This window comes from Acomys russatus, chromosome X (assembly GCF_903995435.1).
Source record: "Acomys russatus chromosome X, mAcoRus1.1, whole genome shotgun sequence".
Taxonomy (NCBI): domain Eukaryota; kingdom Metazoa; phylum Chordata; class Mammalia; order Rodentia; family Muridae; genus Acomys; species Acomys russatus.
In genome coordinates, this window is record NC_067169.1 from 80,868,892 (window position 1) to 80,892,630 (window position 23,739).

At 35.9% G+C, this 23,739-nt stretch overlaps 1 protein-coding gene across 1 annotated transcript in view; it reads left to right on the forward strand.

Annotated features, from left to right (window-relative positions):
- The window catches only part of Nrk (Nik related kinase), an 81,630-nt gene extending 59,806 nt beyond the window's left edge, over window positions 1-21,824 (forward strand). The window contains 11 exon segments of the mRNA XM_051141859.1: window positions 490-664; window positions 1,553-1,624; window positions 3,205-3,348; window positions 6,325-6,483; window positions 10,348-10,452; window positions 11,934-12,076; window positions 12,323-12,472; window positions 15,288-15,303; window positions 15,306-15,446; window positions 18,698-18,837; window positions 20,843-21,824. Of these exon segments, the coding sequence (XP_050997816.1) occupies window positions 490-664; window positions 1,553-1,624; window positions 3,205-3,348; window positions 6,325-6,483; window positions 10,348-10,452; window positions 11,934-12,076; window positions 12,323-12,472; window positions 15,288-15,303; window positions 15,306-15,446; window positions 18,698-18,837; window positions 20,843-20,938 (1,341 nt within the window). The 3' untranslated portion in view covers window positions 20,939-21,824.
- Window positions 21,825-23,739: the final 1,915 nt, after the last annotated feature.

The following is a 23,739-nucleotide window of genomic DNA, read 5'->3' on the forward strand; positions in this document are numbered from 1 at the left end:
TCTTTCTTAAAATCTTTCTCTCTCTCATTCATGATCCCTTCTAGTTCTATACTACACACACACACACACACACACACACACACACACACATTTATATCTGTAAATTAAAATATAGGTACATACACTTCAGAAAACGTGTAATTTCTCTAAGTTTTGGTTTCCTTATAACCAAATCAGAGGCAATGGTATTTAGTCCATTATATTATAAGTATTTGTGGAGATGAATAATCAAGTTTACTAGCATAGTACCTGATATATTTCCACAAATATTAGATCTGAAATTGTATATTTGGCAGCCCAATGCTCCTATTTCTCCCCTCAAATTACCTCAATAATAACTTGCTTCTCTGATGATACTGTTGAATATTATTAGTAAAGTTGCAGTTTGAGGATGTATATACTGCAGATTTTGCATTTTCAAGTCACCCACAGCATTTTTTCCTGTTATTAACCAAATAGCTTTAACGTTGATCTTTGGTCTCCTTTTAGGAGTCAGATGGTGGAACTGAGACCTCAGACTCAATTGCCTTGGATATTGCATCCTTCGGCCCTGATGATGAGCCTAACAACGATAGACCAGAATCATCACCAGCAGCTGGGTTTCCTATCACCCGCGCATCTCCCAGAGACTCTGCTTCTGATACTGACAGTGCCAGTGCCATCTGTGAGTATTTCTGCTGTGATTGCTCCGCCCTGAATGCTTCTACTTGCTCAGACAGTAATTCACAGTGTGTGATAAATCACAGAGTTTGGATCTTCATTTGGTATAAATTGAGATTCATGTATGCTTTTAAAAATTTATCCCTCAGGCTGGCAAGATAACTGAGAAGGCAAAGGTATTTGCCACCAAGCCTAACAAGGTTAAGCCTGATCCCCTAGATCCTCATAGTGGAAGGAAACAACTCACACCAACATATGTGCCTAAATACGTAAATCCCCTCTCTCTCTCTCTCTCTCTCTCTCTCTCTCTCTCTCTCTCTCTCTCTCTCTATATATATATATATATATATATATATATATATATATATATATATTTAATTACTCTTCAGTGAAATCTTTTCTTTTTTCTTAGATTTTTGGGAGTCTCATGTAACCAGGATGGCATTGAGCTCATTCTGTAGCTGTTACTGGCACTGACTTCCTCATCTTCCTGGGAGCACAAGCCCTTGCAATCACACCCAGCTGTCAGTCTTTATGGTGACTAGATTTGACCTGTAATTGAGACATTGAGTCCTTCATTCAATTCTTGGTTTTGCAGTATAATCAAAGCTATAAATCCCATTCATACTCAGCAATGTATTTTAACCACTATAATTTGTGTTTTCCAATGCGTTAAAATTTTACAAACGACTTGGCATAAAAGATGAAATGCAATGAGGAAAACTTTGAGGGACTGCTCCATTTTGGAAATACTTGGCACATTTAGTATATAAACCAGTGATTTGTCTCAATACCTTTCCCTTTACAGTATGTACTGGGTTTATTGAGGTGCCTGAAAATCCACCTCAGCTAGCACCTGAAGTCAATGTTAACCCACTCTATGTCTCTCCAGTGTATAACAAACCACTAATCCACGTGTATGAAAAGGAATTCAGCTCTGAGATCTGCTGTGGTTCGTTGTGGGGTAAGTTTGCTTTCTTGAAACTGAGGCGTTTTTTAATCTATATTTGTGTAGAAAACTTGCAAAGCTTGTAGAAGTAAGATATTTTTACCATTGCCAATACATTAAAAATGAATTTGCAGTAATTGATTCAGTGCTGAATTGGCTTGTTGACTTAATGTCTTCCACTTTTTTATGCTTTTTAACTTGAGTTAACTGGGGTGAAATACAAATGTAGATTTCATTCTGACTGTTCGAGTATAATGCTTTCTAAGTTAGCGTATGCTTATTACAAGAAAGATTTCTGCAGGATCTTGAAAGTTTTAAGTCTAGAAGATGTGTAGTTTCTCCCTGTAAAGTCTTAATTTTAACATAATTTTTCAGTTCTTTATTTCAGAAAATTTATGACTATCTAAGTAGGACTGAGATTATAGGTTGTCCCAAGCTAGTCTGCACAGAACATTGCTATAAAGTAACTTAACTACAACCAGGGGAGAAATCGAAAGTAAACAACAACTTCTAACTTAACCCTTTATAGAAGTTCACCTACTGTAGGACTGAACAGAAGCCAGGTATTTCCAATGAAAAATAGAAACAAGTGACACATGGATGGAGTCCGTAGAAGAAAATGGTCATCCTCAATATTTTTCTAATTTAGTGGCTCAGACAATAATGCATGAGGACTTCAGTCTGGCAAGGACCCAGAAATGTAGCTCACATCTAGAAAATGAACAGAAATGAACTGTATATTATAGACTTAAGTTTGCTTAAAGGTAACTTTCAGAAGTGGCGATTGGTTCTGGAAATACCTGTAACAATATACACAATATTCTGTATGTCAGATGGCACACTAGGCAGCAGGCAATAAAATATTGCTAGTGTGTGTGGACATGTGTTTACACATTTTTATGAGACATACGCTGACAGGAGTGTACATAGTTAAACAGTATGAAGATAGCCTGAAATAGTAATCTTTATATAGATTAGTAAACTGAAATTACAAATGTATATGTGTATATATGTATGTTTAGTTTAAAAATCAGTAAGTGGGTTCTCCAACATCGCTCTCTTACTCTTCTCTCTCTCTCTCTCCCTCCCTCCCTCCCTCCCTCCCTCCCTCTTCTCCCCCTCTCCCTGGGGTACCCCTTCCCCCTTTTCTTTCTCCCACAGTGTTCATTTAATAAACTCCTCTACAACATAAAAAAATCAGTAAAGGGTAAAAAATGTTGTGGAATATGTATATGCACAGTAGAGTGTTAGTCATCTGTGAAAAAGAGTAGAAACATGTTTGTAGGAAAATAGTTATAACTGGATATTGAAATAAGCCAAATGCATAAAGACAAAAACTACATTTCACCTCATATACAAAATCTAGGCTTTTTAATTTAAGGTCCTAAAGTATAATAGGGACTATTAGGGAAATGGAAGAGGACTGGAGAGGGAGTCAGAAAAAAAAGGGGGAATAGTAAAGGAGAATGATTTTGATTGAATTGTGTGACTGATAAGTATAACAGCATCAGACCAAAACCCCTTTCTGTAGAATCAATTCATACTAATAAATATAATGAGCTAATACAGCACTTTCTTTGTCTGTTTCTGAACAGGAGTCAATTTGTTGCTGGGCACCCGATCTAATCTGTATCTGATGGACAGAAGTGGAAAGGCCGACGTCATTAAGCTTATAAAGCGCAGACCATTCCGCCAGATTCAAGTTGTGGAGCCGCTCAATTTGCTGATTACCATCTCGGGTTTGTTTAAGTCCTAAAATTAACTGAGTAATTATGTGGAGCAATTGAACTGCAAACTAGGTTAAAGGCTTCCTTAGGTGAAAGTGTTCACAGGACAACACTTTAAATATAACCTTTAATTGGGACAGCAGAATCTCCTACTTGTTTCATAAGTTCTTATTCAGTTGCACTTTAAACAAAAATCCCTTTGATCTCGATGCACTGAACCTAGGTTGGAGATCAGGAAAAGTGCAGTGTCTTCCTTGAAAAGTCGTTTCAGAGTCATCTCTAAACCCTCAGAGCTGTTATCACATGCACAGGGGACACTACCAATATCCGCTATCTAGCTTTTGATGTGTCTGAAACAACAAAGAACCAAATGGATGAGTATTTGGGGGAAAGATACAATTGTCTTCATCACTGCCTTCTTACAAGGGCATACTGACAAGATTCGGTACGAGAATGGGTGCCCTAAGGACAGCAACACCTTTACCAAACACTAGTTGGTTTTCATAGTCTTGATCCGTCAGAGCTTAACACTTTGACTATAAAAATGGCAATAAGTTGATGTTAAATTGTAACTACCAAATGAATGAAAAATACATAAATAAAGGGATGGCATGACTGCTCCTAGGTATGGTGAAGGAGCAGATTTATTGTAGATATGAGCCGGAGCACAGCCAGAGACAGGGACAGAGGCATCTGGGAGAGTCTAGAGTGAACACGACCAGCAGACTGAGTGGGGCCATATGAAGAAAGAGAGAGAGAGAGAGAGAAGGGAACCTGGCGTGCCAAACAAGAGGTCAAGAGGCCAAAAGGCAAAAGGGTAAACAGATCAGCTTAGCCAAAATGGAAGAGCAGCTGGGGGAAGGGCAGCCCATCCCCTGAGTTGGAAGGTTCAAGAAAGGGGGCAGGAGGACCCTGTAACAGGTAGGCACTTAGGACTGCTGAGACAGCCTCGCTGCCAGTGTCTGCTTTGATATGTTTATAAGTACCTTAGTTAGCCCTTTTTTCTGGGCTTGAGACTTAATACTAAACAGAACTTGGAATTAGAAAATCAAAAGACAGCTAATGAATTAATAGGGGATGGTTAACATAAGATTTTGCCATCAAATAAAACCATGCCAATAACTAGTATTTTTATGAGCTTTTGTACTTCATAACATGTAAGATATATATGGAATATTTATTGGTGCAAAAATGCCATATTATACATTGGTTGGATGAGATTAACTCTGCTTCAAGGTTTGATTAGAGGCAAAAACCCCTTAGAGGTAAGCTTCATAATATTCTAATCATATTTCATGACCAATTATTTGTAATGACTTTAGACATACAAAAACAATACTTAGTTTAGAAAACATCTGGGTAACTGAGAGACTATACACATCTGGATGAGAGATTTATTTTCATCTAATTTTTGCAAACCCAGAAATACATTTTTACAGTCCTTAAACTTAACCCAAATGTGATTTGGTTTTTGTTTAAAGTGGGGTTTAGAACTAAGGTCCCCATACATGGTAAGTAAGCATAGCATTGTGTCAAATACTATAAAAACATCATCATCAGATGAGGATCTTCTAAGGCTTCTCTGAAAAAAACTTTGAAAGATGTAATGTGATTTTTTTCAGCAGTTTATTTTACCAGTTTAGTATAAAATAACCATAAGTATAATTTTAGAACCCTAACACTTCTTTAAAGTTTCCCTACGAAAACACAGTAAAATTAACCACAATAAGAATTTGACTGGTAGGCTGAATGTGGTGGCTCATGCTTTTAATCTCCGCATTTAGGAGGCAAATGTGAATCTCTAAGTTTGAGGCCAGCCTGTTCTCAAAAAAAATTCCTATTTTGGGAATTTTTATAACAATCTTTAAAGTGACTAAGAAAAATATATAAAGTCAATATATAGAGCCTTTAGTTCTTAAATAAATTATAAGAACTTCATAGGATTAGTTATTAGGAATTAAAATTAAAGGGGATCTCACTCATAAGTAGAATATAAAAGTTATCTCAACAGGTTATATTTATATATTTAGGAATATCCATGTATATACATAGATGCATGTAATAACCGTTAATGACAAGTACAGCCCATGGCTTTGCAAGAGAGAAAGGAGTGTTATAGAGGACGACTTGGAGGGGTGAGGGGAGAGGAAAGTGATGTAATTATATCATAATCTCACCCAGTAAAAGAAATAACTAAAACATTGTAGCAAAAAACCTGAGAATAGACTGGTGGTTGCCAGAGGCTGGATTAATGGAAAGGGAACAGACAGGAGATGGAGAGCTCAGGTACATGTTAGGCAAAATTTAAATAAGATTACTGCATTTTTCTGTGCTATGGCACAATAAATAAATGAAATAAAAACCAATCGTTATATCCAGGCATGGTAGTGCATGCCTGTAATCCCAGCACTGGGAAGGCAGAGGCAGGTGGATCTCTGTGAGTTCAAGGCCAGCACGGTCTACATAGTGAGTTCCAGGATAGTCTAGGCTACAGGGAGTAACCTTGTCTCAACAAAACAAAACAAACAAAAACAAAGACAAAAAAGCCAACCAACCGAGAAAAGTGCATTATGTGTGTCAAAATAGTTAGAAAAGAGGAATTTTAATCTACTCACAATAAATACGTTTTTACAATTAAGATAATGAATATGCTCATTTCCCAGTGTCTACCTGAATAAAGATACCACTTTATATATATAATAAATACATAAAGTAAAGGCTTTAAAATGATCATTGTGATTGGATTGGCTTCCTAGAGACAGTCTTAATGTATCCTAGTGGAGTATTTTAGATCCACTTCAGACATGCACAGAGGCAGCAAGTAGAACACAACAGTCACATGCATTTGAGACAGAGGAGTCTTATGTCACTTTTTGAAAATAACTTTTATTTAATGAACATTTATTTAAAGAGTAGTGCACCCCTACTTCCTTGAATCTCTAGAATATAAAGAGAAAGAATTAAAATGCCATCGTGTTTTCCTATCAGGCCGCAAGAACAGACTCCGCGTGTATCATTTGACTTGGCTGAGGAACAAGATTCTGAATAATGATCCAGGGAGCAAGAAAAGGCAGAAGGCAATGCTGAAGACCCAGGAAGCTTGCAAAGCTATTGATAAGTTGACTGGCTGTGAACACTTCAGTGTCCGTACGTGCATTTCACATTTCATATTGCTCTATAGTTTCTGCTTCCCTTCTTCATGTGGAGAGATCCAGAATTGCAAAAGACAACATGAGGAAAGGAAAGAATTTGCAATTTTGAGTGAAAATAAGAGTGACTGTCATTGAGGCATCTCCCAGGCCAACATACCTACTACTACTGGCTGAAACAGCTCTTGGAGTTAAATTTGCTTTACTTCTTCTTCCTTCCTTCCTTCTTTCCTGGTTACTCTTAATATTTGAAAGTCATATTTTCCCCACTATAAATGCTCTTGATGGATCTTCAGCAACTTGCAGAGGTCTGTAGGATGTTTTCTTTCCTTTGAATAGCAATAAAATATGATCCCATTCAGTACTGACCAGGAAACATTATGATAGATCTGAAAGAGAGTTTTTCTGTGATCTGTTGACTGTTGTTCCTAATGCTTCATTATAGAATGTTTTATATCCTGTATCTCTCCATAAATATCTCTCTAAATACAGTAATAACCCTCCTTAGCCTCTGAACTCTGTTCTCAGCTGTGGATGACTGTGAAGTAATGTTATTCCATTCTATTCCATTTCTGAATCAAATCCCTTCTACTCTCAGCTTCCTTTTACTTTGAAGCAATTGACCCTTCAGGAAGAATTCCTAATATATGTGAAAGGCTGCTGAAATCACTTTATACAAATTGCAAGAGAGTGTTTCTATCATAACTGAAAATTTTTGCTTTCACATGTGTGCATATATATATATATATATGTATATACCATTAAATGAAGAAATTTGTGTCTAGAAAAATAAAGTACAAGATAAATGCTTCCTTCTAGCCCCAACTACCAGCACTGCCATGAGATAAATATTATATAAATATGACAGCCCCAAAAGTAAACGATACTAAATCCAGGAGTTTATATTTTAAAACTACTTTTTATTAAGTTGGCAATTTTTACCTCAGTGATAGATCTTTACAAAGGGGAAATCTGCAATTTTGATCAATGGACAAGCAAGTGAAGTCCGTTTTTCTAGCTGAGACCATTCCAGTCAATGATACTGCTTTCCAGAACAACCAAGAGTCACTTATTCCATTGACAAGTAGAAGGGTAGGAGAGAGAAAAGAAAAGGGGAGGAAAAGAATATGATCAAGAGAGAGAATATTGGAGAGTTCCAGAACAGAAAAATATTCTAGCCAAAAACGAGAAATGTTGCATAAAACAAGCATGTGCTTTGTCTAAATTTTACTTTCTCTATCAGTAGTCCCTTTGAAATTATTTACATACTAGGAAATGTTTTTATTTATTTAAAGTGGACAACTCAATGGTTTTCATCTCCTTGTTGAGTTAAGTTGCTTTTACTATGATCTTGCTCCCCAAAGAAAGCAGTGTTCCAATGCAGGCGTTCAGTATTCCCTCCCTTCTTCAGTTTCTCACATTTTGTCAAGCATTAGATAAGCACTGACCTACTTTCTTTCTCTATGTATTTGCCTTATTTCAGAAGTTAACAGAAAGATATCTATATATTACGTGGTCTTCTGTGACAGATTTCTTTTACTTAGCATAATGCTCTTATGTTCATTCGTATTATATCGTAATACAGAATGTGTCAATGTTTCAGTTTTTCTTACTCCTAAATACTAATGTATTGTATTGACATTACTTTTATTTGTCTACATATCAGTTAATAGACATTGGCATGCTTTCTATTTCTGGACTTATAAGAATAATTCTTCTGTGTGTTTTTATGTGCATCTATGTTTTCTTTTCTCTGGAATAGTACATCTAAACTCTTTTCAAACTAGATGTAGAATTTCACATTGCCACTAGTAATATACAAGAAACGCATTTTCTCTGCATCCATTTGAAAACTTATGTGCCTGTGTCTCCTTATAATATAGTCATCCTAAAAGAATTAACACACTTTCTCATAATTTAATATGCATTTTCTTGATTAGCAATGCCCCTCTATATTTTTCCATGTGTTTATTGACCATTTGTATATTTTCATAGAGAAATGACTTTGCCTAGTCTTGTTTCTCTGATGTTGAATAGAGTTATAGTAATTCTTTATACATCCCATATACTAGTCTCTTAGCAGATGTTTAATTGGCAAATATTTTCTTTAGTACTTTGATTGTGTCTTTCTTCTTTCACTTTTCTCCCCCCCCCCTTTTTTTGTGATACCAAGAACTGAACTTAGGGATCCTTGTACATATCTGGCTGCCAGCTTATCATGGATCTGTATTTCCAGCCACTGTTATATTTTGAGATAGGGTCTCACAAAGTGGACAGACTTGCCTTGTTTTTGAGACGCTAAGTCTTTCTTAAGACGTCCAAATAAGTGAGTGTACAGGCTGGCACTACCAGGGCCAATTTTACTTTCTTATGCCCTGGAATGCACAAACGTTTTTAATTTTGGTGAAGCTTAATTTATTTTTTCTTGTATCACTTATACTTAATTTCTGTCAAATGTAAGAGTAGATTGCCATATAGAAAGCTAATACTTAACCCTGTTGTTTTTTTAATTGCTTATACTTTTGCAACTTAAGTTCTGACACTTAGATCTCTGATTCATTTTGACTTACATTGTGTGTATGTTGCATGATAGTTTCCTGCTCTGTTCTTTTGCATATAGATTGCAGTTTGTTTCAGCAACATGTGTTTAAGACACTACATTTTTTATTGAATAGTCTTGGAGCTGTTGAGGTTAGATGTGAGCGGTTTATTTGCTGACTCTCAATTGTATTTAGTTTATCCATATTCCTATTACTTTAAAAATATTTGATTTGTTTTCGCCTGCATGTATGTCTGTGCACCATGTGTATCTGGTGACCGACAAGGTCAGAAAATATTCCATTGATCTAGACTATAGATTCTAGAGTAACAGGCAGTTTTGAAATGTCCAGATAGGGTTGCAGTCATTGAACTTGGGTCCTCTGCAAAAGCAGTGTGCTGTCTCGATAACTGGGCCATCTCACCAGCCCCTTTATTTTTTGTTAACACAAAGTAAAAGTGTACAGAAAAGATTTGTGATATTTTTCATTTTGATTCTGGTTTGTTTAGCTTAATATAACAATCTCCAGATATATCTAATTCTGAAAATGATATATGACTTCGCTACAATTAAAGTCAATTAAATATTACTACTTACAGTAGTAAACTTTGAAGTCAGAAAGTAGGAATACTTCAACTTTAGGCTTTTGGGAATATTTTCGTGAAGATTAAGAACCTTTTAAGATTCTGTGTCATGTTTAGGAATATCCTTTTCAGTTCTACAGAACAAGTCATGAGATTTCAACATAGATTGTGTTTATTCTATGGAGACTGTTTTAGATAATTACATTTTAACAATAAGGAAAATCTGTCTATCCATGAACATGGCAAGTTTTCCCATTTATTTTGACTTTCTGTACTATCTTATGCTCTGGAAAGAATGGAACTCGGCATCTTGCACACACTACCACAACATTTCGCCACTAATCTAGGCTCACAAGCCTTGGGTTTGTGAGATAGGATCGTGGTACAGAGCCCTAAGATGCCCTCAAACTCAGAATCTTCCTTTCTGTATGTCCCAAGTACTAAGATAACGGATATGTGACACTTGTCCTTGGTAGATCTTTATCTTTTCATCCTTTATTGTGCTATAGTGTATAGTTAGAAGGCAATGCACTTGAATGCTAAATAATACAAACCATGGAATTATGCAATGACGTTAATATTGAATGAAAAGAATAACATTCTAGCCAAGTAGCTATTCGAAAAATATGTAGTTTTTGCTCTTAATATTGTGTTTATTTCGTTTGTGGTAATAAATATAAATGCCTGATTATATTTGTGAATTCTAAGGTATGTAATGTGTTTTACGTTACCATTGTAGTTCAACATGAAGAAACAACATATATTGCAGTTGCTTTGAAATCATCAATTCACCTTTTTGCATGGGCACCAAAATCCTTTGATGAAAACACTGCTATTAAAGTGAGTGACCATTTCATTTGCATCTACTATTTTCTCTTAAGAAGACATTATAAGTAAAATAGTAGTTTGGAATTTAGATGTGGAAATATATACCATTTGGCTACCGTTATTGTAATTTGAATATATCATGTCAATAATGATCATTTAACCCTCTTTTAGACAATCCACAGGTGCCACAGGAAGGGAGAGTTTGAGGGAAATCCCCAACCCCTCCCCTTACAGGACATCCCCACCAGCTCCTCACTCCCATTTCCTGTAGTCAACATGAAGATCTTCTCTTCTAGAGGCCCAAACACACAGGCTTCAGGTGCCACCACAATGACTTGAAGCTGGGAAAGTCCCTGTTCTCTCTTAGTGGGGGGTGGAAAGCAGAGGGAAGGTAAGAAGAGATGTGGAGATGCTAAGAAAGCAGTGTCGGAACAGGGAAGAGAAAAGTGTTGCTCCAACTATCATTGCAACAATAGGTGGGTGGGGGAAGGAGAGGGGGTCTATATTTCTTCCAGTGTGAAACCCATGTCTCTGTAGAGCTGTTCTGGGACATAGTGGGTAGACCTGTTTCTGATGTAAATGACCTTGTATTGATCAGCTACAGAAATTAACCATCTAGTGGCCCAAACAAATTGCTGATTTTTTTTCTTTTCCCATAACCTGAGGACTGTAGTTGAATTACATACAATGCTCGAGAATTCTATTTAAATAAGATAGATTTTCAGAAGAGCCAAGTTGCCTTTTTATCTTGCCTGTGGTAAGCATCAGCATATGTGAGAGCATTTTGTTAAATATTTAGATCTCAGACCCAACCCCAGACTGGATTATTGTGTCTGCAGTGGGGCCTGAGAGTATGATTTTAACAAATGTTCTTGATGATACTGAACTACTTGGTTCATATACAGATTTCACAAAGCACTGACAGACTTCATCAAGGTAGTCAGGAAATACATTTATATCTTACATCAGGATCTGTTTATATGTTCTAATTTTGGGGTCCAAACATCACACATTGATAGGTGATAGACAGATAATTGTATAATGCATATGACTACTCCTCAAGAACCATTTGCACAGAATACCTCTTTATAGATAGAATAGATCTACACAGACAACCAGGCTACCATGACAGATGTGGCATCCCTGATCTGATCTACCTAAATTGGGTCTTGGCTCAGCTGTCAACATTTGGATATGAGTTACTTCTTGGGTGTCTGCTGACTTGTCAGCGCTACCTGATATGGAACTGGAAAACAACAAGAGAAGTAGCAACAACACATGTAGCCTGTTCCTGCTGCAGTCCTCATTCCATTCTTGATGCCCACCTCATGGCCACATTATTGTAAATCCTATGATGCTCACTCCTTGACAGAATCCAATCTCAACAGTGAATCCAGGTTGACCTTTTGTTTCCTTGGACTATAAACCATAAGAGTCGTAGAGTATAGTCTGTCTAGCCTAGGTTAATGTGTATGGCATTTTTCATTCCTTACCAAGTATGCATTGATCAATCAGCAGACTCCGAAGGAGACTACATGTCCTATGAAGCCTATATACGAATATTGGCAAAAATTCAGGCAGCTGATCCAGCGAACCGATTTAAGAGACCAGATGAGCTCCTTCATTTACTGAAGCTCAAGGCAAGAATTTAAGGGCAGCTAATGAGAAAAAAGACCATATATGGTTCTGAGGGTCACAACAATTTGATCATTGTAGGCTGTATGCAGCCCTAGGTTCAATCCTCAGGATCATAAATGACTCTATCAATCATAAGCAAGCCATCTGAGTTTTATAAACTTGTAAGTATGGCAAAAGAATAGGGAAATGTTCACCGTAGTCAGAATGTCATTTTGGCCTTTGGGCCGTATTTGCTTTTTTATTTTCAGGTGTTTCGAACTCCCGATTTTAAGCCAGTGACAGTTGACCTGTCCATTGGAACTGAGAAAACACTCAAGATTTTCTTCAGCTCAGCGAATGGATATCACATCATCGATGCAGAATCTGGAGTTATGTCTGATGTGGCCTTGCCAAATAACGTAAGATAATTACTTTCAGATCCCTAGAAGTTATTGCAAAGCACCTTGAATTTTTCCAATTATCAAAATTCTCAAAAAAATGCAGTATAATTTATATTGCAGTAGAGATCTAATAAGCAAGATTAGTATGCCCAAAAGTGTAGATACATAAGTAAAAGTCACTAATTATTTCATACCAGATATATAAATGAGGTTTTTATTTGGCCACAATGATTTTGTTATTAATGAATATATGTAACATTTAAAACCCAGAGTGCTATTGATTAACCACCATATCAGGCCCACACCACCATCTGGCCATCATCAACTGGAACTAATTGAGGTCTGCCGCCTTTTAATGGCTTTGTGTTGTACATTTGCTATCCATTCATCTTTGTGCATTTATACTAATTGGCTCTAAGATGCTTTTCAGTTGCCTTTAGTATTTCTATGCTCTGTAGTAGGCTGGTGTGTTTTGTTAAGAAATCAATAACATCATTACCTAATTATGTGTACTCCTCTCTTCATTACATTAGCTATAGAGTATAGCAAATATTTTTAAATTCATTTATTATATTCATTATATTTTAGAATTTCTGGTGAAACATTCAGTATTTTTAAAGTAATTGTACCACAGTTTTTAACCTATAAAGCCCAAGATCTAATTTGTGAATATTTGTACCTTATTAATATAAAGAGTTTGACCATAACATCATAACCCACCAAATGGATCAAACAAGATACTGATGGTGGAATTGATGGTTGTCCTGTTGAAAGTTATACTTAAGAGTAATGCCTTTACTGGCAATGTTTTGTTTTATCCTTTCTTGTTATTCATTTTGTTGAATATTAAACTTTTAGCAGCTTATCATTATGTAAAATCTCTGAACAAAACATTTATGTACTTTAAATCACCCCATTTGTGTGATATTTTGAACACCTTTAGTAGTATAATCTGTGTCTCTAATAACACAATTTTTAAAATTACACAAAAACCATCAACAAAACATGGTGACAACATCTCTAAAGTTGTTTTGGTCAAACTAGCAATTAGGGAATGACCAAGGCGTTGTCTATATAGATGATTTACCCTCCTTGTATTGTGAAAATATTAAACACAACTTCAGCCAAAACAACAGAATCATTTTGATATGACTGCAGTATTCTTCAGCTAAGTTGTCTCCATAGCTTCCTCCATCTTATATTTATCATGGTAGCAGATAGCCTTTATTCAGAAGCCGATGATAGAAGGAATGATATGTGAATTTTGACTTAAACTTACATTTATTGAAAAAAAAAAAAACAAACTAGGCCTATTAGTGCACACATACAATCTCATAACTTTGCAAGTGTAGGCAGGAAGTTTGGGAGAATTATAGCCAGCATTGGCTATTTAACAAATTTGAAGCCAGCCTGGGATATGTGAGTCGCTGGCTTGAAAAATAAAATCAGTGAAGAAGTTTAAATCTAAATAATCCATGATTTGTTTTAGAAACACTCAGAAAATTAACTATAAAGCCTGCAATGAGAAAAGTTGGGGCAGTTCGTTTTTTTTTTTTTTTTTTTTAACCTAATTAGGATTCCTCATATATATGCAAACATATTTTTAGACAAATTCCCTCGTGTCTTGACCCACTAAAATAGAAAGGACTCTAATATAAGGGAGAGGAGGGTGTTGTCTGAAAGAGAATGTCCTAAAAATAATATTTTCTCAAAAGTGCTAGATTACAATGGGACAGCAGAGTTACACATGCTGAAAAGTATCCAGTTGCTCGAGAAACCATCTGAGAAAGCAAGGGAATTACCTCAGAGGCTGGCTGGATTTGTGACCGTCCTGCTTTATTACAACCAGATTTTCCTAAGAAAACCTTATTCTTTCTTATCTGCTTTCTGGTTCAACTGCTCATGCAAGTATCCAGGGAACGCATTAAGATTGCGTTTCGCCTCTGGATTCCCATTTTAGTGCTGAGGATTGTTGTTGCTGAGACATGGCCTCAAGCACTTGGCCTGAGTACGCTGGCTTTGGCAAGTATAGTTCCCGACCTTTCCCCCCATCCCTGTAACTTGCTAATTGTGAGAAACAGCAGAAGATGCCTTTTTTTTTTTAATTTCTCAGAGAAATACTGTCAATATCGTAATACCTGTGCTCTAAGCAGATTTTGTCCCATTTTTAAGTCTGGCAATTTGCAAATGCTTAGTTATCTCTAAATATTTCCTTATTCTGTCAACAAATACATCTGAGTTTGTATGTCAAGCCTATTTTAACATGTGAATTGAATGAGAAAATCTGCATTTTCTGTAAAGGGGGCAAATTTTTAAAAAGCCATGAACAATAATAAAAGTTGCCCCTTAAAACGTTTTAAACTCAAGCTATTTGAGGTTTATTTTCCCTTCTCTCATGAATTTGCTGATGGCCAAGAATTATATATATATGATTTATTGCTTGGTTCACATGTACATTATGAAAATATTGCTTACTATCTGAAATAAATCTTAAATTCAGGACTGTATTATTTTTCCTATCACAATACATAGTATGTTTGTAGCAGTTCAAGAAACCTCGCTGTGTTAGAAATACATCTCTTCTTTGTTTCCCAAGTAATTATCCTAAATTTAAAAAATAGAGACTATTAAAACTGATGGCTTTGTGACATAAAGGAACTCAACTCTTCTCAAACGTTTAGTTTATCTCTTTCTAGTGAATTTAGAAACAAATGGTACCTTCCTCCGTGCACTTTGAGCATCTTTTGGACTTCAGTTAAAACAATAGTTATTTTAGTTAACCTATTAGTGATACAATGCTGGACACACAAATCTTCATAAAGCATAATCACAGTCCCTGGAAACCATAATTCACAGAATATCATCATGTTACCTGATTGCCTGGGAATTGGCGTGATGCTCACCTTCAATGCCGAAACTGCCTCTGAGGAAGCAAATGAACAAGTCATGAAGAAGATCCTTGATGTGTGGAAAGACATACCATCTTCTGCAGGTATGTGTGAAATGTCCTTTTCTCTCAGATGATCCAGAGAAGCTTTAACAGGATGAAAATACACCCTAAGTGAGGTTTCCTGAGTTGTTCCTTTTTTCTTAAAGCACCAATGTGCTTTAAGACACCAATGTGTCTTAGCCATTTACAGAAAATACTTCTATTTTGACCAGTCATCAATGTTCTGTTTATAGAGCGGTATTTGTGTGAAGTCATTTATATAAAACAAAGAACTGACTGAAATACCTGGTAGTTGCTACCCAGATGACAACATGGAGAACCCCATTTTTTTCAGACTAGAGCACCTTTCCCCCTAAACAGTGCAGGGCTGATGGTCTGGGAAATTCAAATACCTAAATTAAGATTCTTTTGTATGTTTCCAAGGTTTGGTGACTAGACGACAGAATACATACAAATAGTTAAGATATTAGAGACTGTAGATGGTAGAACGAGACAAGATGAATGACAGGTGTGTGTGTGTGTGTGTGTGTGTGTGTGTGTGTGTGTGTGTGTGTGTGTGTGTGTGTTTGCAGAAACAGAATGGGTTATAAAAACATGAGAGGGAACAGCTGTTTGACCATTTGGTTACTAAAGAACAGAGTACATGCAAATAGTTAAAGTATTAGAGAGGGTAGAATGTAGAATGATAAGAAGAATGACAGCTCCCTGCCCCTCCCTTCCCTCTCTTTCCCCCTCCCTCTCTCCCTCCGTGTGTCTCTGTCTGTTTCTATCTCTGTCTCTGTCCTTCTGTCTCTGTCTCTCTGTCTCTGTCTCTCACTATATCTCTGTCTATCTGTCTGTCTCTCTCCCCCCTCCCCCCTCTTAGTGTGTGTGTGCGCGCGTGTGTGCGCGAGTGCATATGAGAGGGTTTTCAGTGACAGAGTGCGTTATAGAAGAGAAAGGAAAGGGAGAAAAACTGTCCAGAGGCCAGAATCTCTAAAATGTCGGTAAAGGGAGTACAAGTGATACCCACGTTATCTTAGTGACCAATCTGAAAGAACTCCTTTTTTGACAACTTTCCTTTGGGATGATAGGGTTTTTGTTTGTTTGGTTTTTGTTTTGTTTTGTTTTGTTTTGTTTTGCCTAACATCTACAGGATCTTTAAAATTTATATGCATAAAAAATTATACAAGGTTGGTGTTAAGAATTGTTCTAAAAACCTGCTCTAATTTCTTCAAACAGGTAAGAATTCACAGAGGGTTTTAAACCATTAAAAGCGACAGACACTAAGTACAAATTGATGAATCTAGGACAAAAGCAAGTAAAAGTGACGAGTCATGTTCTATCTTTTGTAGTGATAGTTTTGGGAACAAAAGTAGGAAGTAGCGTTGCAGCCTGGTAAAAGATTGCCTTCCTGGAATGTGCACAGTACTGGATTCCATCCCCAGAACCTCACGAAGTATATGAACCAGAAATGAAAATGAGGGAGCTGAGTTCCAATGGGAAACTGAGCATAAACCTAATAGTCAAGCAGCTCGGTAGCTGACTATGGGTGTAAAAAGGCATATTCAAAGTTGTCAGCAGCATCTCTTGTTCTCAGGCAAGAACATTTCTAACCTAGATCAAAGAGCTATTTTCAGTTGGTAGAATTTGGAAGACACACTTATAAAATAAATCATAGCACTACAAACACATATTTTATACTGAGACTATGTTACAATATAACACTGATATCAAGGCAGAAAATGCAGTCTATTTCGAAACAACCTGCTATTACAAATAGCTTAATTCTAAAGTAAAATCTACATTTCTTTTATCCATGATGTTTTCAATAACAAGGTGAAAAGAATTGGAGAAAATTTTACCAAAAATCTCTACTTCCAGAGTCCATGGTTCCATTTTAGAAAGCAAACTAGCTCCCTAGGTATCTAGGTTAAGGGGCAGCTCTGTGAGGACGCGCTCAGGAGTCAGGCTGTGCTAAATGAGGAAAGTGTACACTGTGTGGTTGCTGAGAAGAATACTAGTTTACTATAGTAGTCACATGAGCAAAAAAGTTCACATTCAGATCTGCTAAATCTGTTACTAGTTTCTGTAAGTCAGGTCACAGGTTCTTCACACTTCCTGTGGCAAATTTAATTCTGGCTTGAAATTACAATAATATAATTTAAGAACAGCCATTTTTTTGTTAGTCAAAATATGTTAGAAATTTAATTACAATCTTGGAATCAAATTCATACAAGTAACTAGTTTGAAATATATTTTTAAAAAACAAGATAATACATATTTTGCACTTTAAGGTTACATTATAAGATTTTATGGAGTGTTCTATAAGTTATTTTATGTAAATTTAACATTGTGTACAGCAGGTAATTTTTGGTTTAAATGAGAGTACCTGGGAGCATTTGATAAAATGAGAGATTTAAAGAATTCTAGTTTCAATCATATTAATAGAGAAATCAAAGTACTATGTTTTGTGTCTTCAGTTAAAATTTGTGTCATTTTCCTCCCTGTAAATTTCATAAAGGATAAAAATTTGAAAGTTAAACACTTAATAACATTGCTTCTTAAGCTATAAAATACTCCACAGAATCAATGGAGTATATGGACTTTTCATAATTAGGGTTCTTCTTTCAAGCAGTATTTTCATAAATGCTGCTGTCACAATGGAATATAAAACAAGTCTCAAACATTTAAAATGAAATACAATTTTCCCCAGCGGGAAATTTGTTAGTAAAATTTCTTCTTATAGAAGAAAATTTTATTCAATTAAATTAGGGTTACTAAAGTCATTATTTGAATAAGACATTATTCAACAGTTTTAATTTTTAATTTTTTTCATCACTATGAGCTGAACTCAGATGCTTGCAAAATACTACTGAGCTAAATTCATACCCCCTGTTTTAATTGTTGAAAATTCGGTTTTCCATGTATGTTATAGTTATAATACAGCTCTTCAGTTTGTATCTGGTGTGATACTGTGTCTCATCTACACTATGACTTTTTTTAAAGCCATGGATTGACCTGAACATCTACACACAGAGTCATTAACTCTTGGGTTTGTCTGTGGTCTTACAGTACACGAATACAAACATTAAAAAAGATGTAGCAAGTCAACGTTGATCACTATGGTACCTATAGAATACCAAGCCTATGTAGCAAAATTTCCAAAATGGTAGACTTCAGAGTAAGGTGAAAAATAGATGCCTTTAACCTATCCTATAACTATGAGCGTCTCAGTACTTCACTTTGGTTATGTTTTTTATATCAGTGCCTCAAAAATCAATGTGATTTTGATCTTTCCATTTGTATTGTAGCTTTTGAGTGCACACAGAGAATCACCGGATGGGACCAAAAGGCTATTGAAGTGCGCTCTCTGCAGTCAAGTATTCTGGAAAATGAGATGAAGCGCAAATCAATCAAGAAACTGAGATTTCTGTGTGCCCGTGGTGACAAGGTATAGTCTCTGCACCCTTCAGTAAAGCAAAAATAAACAAAGCATAGAAATTAAGGATCTTATGCCCTTTTCCTTTTACTCATAAATATTTACGTATATATTTCCATTGGAACGTTCATAGGAATGATTTCATTATTTTTATCTGTTCATTTGTAGACGAGTGCCTAGCTTGACTCAAAAGTTATTGTGAATAATATTCCAATAACAGTGGGCATATAAATATCTCTGGTACTTTGGTATCTAATTCTGGTGGACAGATACTAAGAAATGTGAGAACCTGACCACATGGAAAGTTTATTAGGTTGGGTTTTTTTTTTGTATTTTAGATGTATTTATTACTTGTATAGTATGCTGGCTGCATGTGTGGGCATCAGATCACATTATAGATGGTTGTGAGTCACCATGTGGTTGCTAAGAATTGAACTCAAGACTGTTGAAAGAACAGATCGTGCTTTTAACCTCTGAGCCTCACACACGCTAAGCAAACACTGGGCCACACCACTAGCCCTTGTTTTATCTTTTTAAACTTCATTTACTTTATCTCTGAAGTGTAACTACTAAAAACTGTTGGGAACAACCATAAATTTCTAATGTAATCTGTGCATGGTTAGCATCTTACAGAGCATTTGGCACATAAAACACATTAAGGGTAGCTGCTGTAGCTTACCCTCATCATCATTGTGACATCATTGTGTACTTCTAAGTATACACAATTGATGACTCAAGAAACTTTGTCTTCTTTTTGATAGGTATGCCTTTTTTCTATTCTGGTTTTCTTTATTACAGAAGAACCCACATTTATACATGTTCCTCCCCCAACACATTGCGTTAAGCAAATTGTACCAAGTGAAGGAGGAAATGTAATTCAACTATAAACTCAAAAACCAAAACCAAATTTATTTTAATTCAAATTGGCTTTTCTATTAATACAAGGAAGCAAATTATTTTTTTCTGTCACTTGCCACTTTTGTTTATGTTTAAGAACTGAAACTATCTACTTTTTTATAATTTTCTATTTCAGTCAAATGAATAGACATCATAAAAAATAGGAAAAAAATCCCCTTCCCTTTCCTCCCTCCAAGCCCTTCCCATTTACCCCCTCTACTCATTCAAATTTATAGTCCCTTTCCCCTTATTGTCATTGCATGCATATATTCATATGCATATGCACATATATTCCTAAACATATCCTGTACAGTCCATATAATGTTGTATGTATGTATTCAGGGCTGCACTTTTTGGCACTGGACAGCCAATTGGTGTGTTCTTTGCTAGGGAAGACCGCCTGTCCCAGTTCCAGCTCTCAGCTTTCCTCAGTTGCCTATAGTTCTTTGTGTAGGCTTTCCACCATCCAGTTTGGTGTATCCATTGGTGTCATCCTTGCTCGGCTAAAGGAAGGTGTTGTTAAACAAAACTACTAAGAAACTTCAGCAGCTGAACACCATAAGAATTGTATGGCAGTTTGGTAGCTGCTAAGGGAAGAAGAATCCTTATAGTCTTTGGTGGGCTGCAGGCAGTGGCCTCTGGTAGTTCCAGTGGATGGCCTCACACCTGTCCATGTATGCTCAGCACTGATTAGATCCAGTGGATTACACATTTTAAAAAGACAAGAAGATGGGAAGAAACATGTTGAGAGGATCAAGATATAATTGAAGAAGTAGTTAGATCATGTGACCATAATTCACTGTGCAGATGTATGAAATTCTCATAGAATATTTTAAAGGTGAAAACAAAGCCAAAATAACTAACTATATAAATTGTATTTATATCAACTATCTTTTTAAAAAGATTACTTTGTAATATGTAATTTCAATTCCAATCTGATCAAATTGATGTTTCTTGAAATAAGGACAAGTGGTTCCAAACAAGGAGCCTTATTGTTTTATTTAGATAATATTATAGTTATATACTGGTACTTAACACTTTTGTGTACTGGTTATCTAGTTTAAATGGATCAGAAACCAACTGATGATGCTTTTCTCTCTCTCTCCCTCTCTTTTTAAAGCTTTTCTTCAGTTCCACACTGAGCAATCGCCGCAGCAGGGTTTACTTTATGACCCTTGGAAAACTTGAAGAGCTGCAAAGAAATTATGCTGTGTAAAAGATTCCAGTGATTTACTGCAACATTTACATCCATTACATATATGACACTGCATCTTAACATTTGAGTTTTATCGTTAGAGAACTTTAACCAGAGGCTTTTAATGTAGCACAGAATAGCTGAGAAATGCAGCTTTCTACATACAATTAACTATAGCAAGCTCTGTGTACTCCAGTGGTGTACAATACATTTTGCACAAGCTTTGTAACTTCTGTTACTGTGAATTCAAACATTTCTCTTAGGATACTTTGGACAGTATCTGTATTCAGATTTACAGCATGTAGTAAAGAATCCTGTTATAAATTACATTCTCAGTGACTTTCAAAAGAATTGGCCCTAAATTTAAGTTTTCCCAAAGGAAAAAAAGGTTAGATTGAGAGACAAAACATAATGACTTTTATAGCCCAGACTAAGGTTGAACAACCTGCATTCACAAGGAGAATTACAGTGATCTAGGGGAATATGCCACCCAAATCTTTTTCCCAATAAATTCACAGTTGGAGACCAATTGTGAATTTTTCTGCCCCTTGTTAAACTGTTTTTCTCTATATAAGAAGAAAACCTTAGATGCTTGGTTTTACCCCCCTAGAAGCCCCTAATATGTGCAATGGCTGTTTTTATAAACTGCCAAACAATATACTTACTAGCTTGAATACAGGACTGAACTCCAATACACACGTACTGTAGAAAGGTTTGTTTTTTTTTTAATACTTCAAAGTAGGCGTCAAATTCTGTCCCCAAGATTGGCTGAGGTCTAAATTTTATTATCGAGACAATATTTTGATCATCAGAGAGCATTACATATATCCCAGTTCTCCATTAAACTATATAAAATGTCCTTCCAGTTATTAAACAAAGCAGTACAACAGAAGGAAAAGAATATTGATCGCTAATTATATTTTCACATTTTTACCACTATAAAGTAAGAAATTAAGATAATCAAAGTGATAATCTCAAATTTAGAGTCATTTTTCCTAGGTATATAAATCATAAATTTTAGAAAAATAACATCCATTTTATATCAAAGTCTGCAAGTAGTGAAATTCATGCCACTCCATATCCAAACCTTCTATAGACGCCAAAAATAGGTGACATTTGCTCACCTATGGTAACTGCTACCTGATTTAAAAAGTGTGATTCATACCTATCCATCCTCAATGCCATGGTTAGTTCTGGAGCAATAGAAAATGCTCCAGAACTTACCACAAAGTATACCTCAAGAAGTCCTCTAGTTCTGCTTCTAAAATCTGAAGACTTTGCTAGTAGGATACTAATTTTTAAACTACCTGGTTAACCAAAACAAAAAGCAGCTGACTATGTGTGATTTCCTGATAGTAGATCGTTTCCGGGCACCTTTGTGCTAGAAAGGAAGATTTGGATTTTCTTAATAACTCCTTTCAAGAGTGTAGTAACTCAGTGTTCGGATTACAGGAGACCCTGAATCCACAAGTTAAATGTGACTCACGTTTCTGTTACTGTGACACACTAATGTGATCCTGAAACTGGCTTATCCTTGAGTGTTTACAATTCAAATTACTTTTTTAAGTTCAGTAGTTATTTTTAATAAGCAAACTTTAATGTCAAATTAATACCTTAGAAGTAGTTGTCTTTAAAAAAAATTTTTGTACACCAAAAGGCCATGGGGAACTTTATGCAAGTACCTCATCACTGGGCAAATGGAGCTTGCTATGTTGGACTTTCAGAACAATTTCTCATTTAAGTAGTATGTTAGGAACAAGCCTTTAAGATTTTTTTCATAATATTTACTCAAAATTAAGCATATAATACATTTTATCTTAAAATTATGTGTTTAAGGCCATAAGACACACATACAAAAAACTCTCTCAGCAACTCTACTCCATTGCTCTCTGCAACACTTATTCCAGCAAGCACAGGAAACAGCAAAGTTGAATATATAGTGTCGTCCCTAAGCAACTGCATAGGAAAGACTATCAGTGTATTGCTGGACTTTTAAAGCTAAAGTGTTATCGAAGAAGAGAAGCTTGGCACCTAGCAGGAAGAAAAGAGATTTAAGTACAAAAGTTTGAAATAGTTGAAGTAGTTCATTAGTACTAAATGTCACTAAGGATTATTTCCAACTTTGGTGTAAAACTGGTTTTTTTTTACAGTCTTTGACATGTGAAACAACAAAGTGGAACAGTGTCATTTCATCCTCATCCTTTGTAATAGAAGAAATGACATATGCCCTACACCCTGTCAGTACACAAGGCCCAGCACATCACAGAACTGTGGAGAGGAGCCTTTGAAAGCCAGTTTAGCTAGAAGTACGGTTTGAAGCCGGAACATTTTGGCAGGTTGAGAGTAGCACTGCTGAGAGTATGGTTTGCTTTCATAGCAGTTTAGGTTTTATTACCAACGCACTGGTAATCAAAGGTAGGATGGGAAATGTTTGAAAACTAGAAAGGTTTAAAAGAATAGGGCTGATAACAAGATCCTAAGAGCAAAGAGCAAGAAGGGAAAAATCATCAAAGCCATCAGACAGGAAAAAGCAGTATCATCCATACACTCACATCCCTTCACATAGCCGTTAGCATGGACAAGAATAAGTGCTTTCTCTATGACCAATTCTGAGATAAATTGCTAGCTAAGTGATGTTTTCTTCCAAGATTCACTTATCTGAGGACTGGAGAGATAGCCAGGTTAGTAAAGCCCATGCCTTATAGCTGTAAATTCCATCCCCAGAAATCTCATAAAAATTCCAGTCATGGTGAGGGAGACTTTCATTTCCTGTGCTCAAGAGGGTAGACAAGTAGATCTCTGGAGTTTGCTGGCCAGTGAGA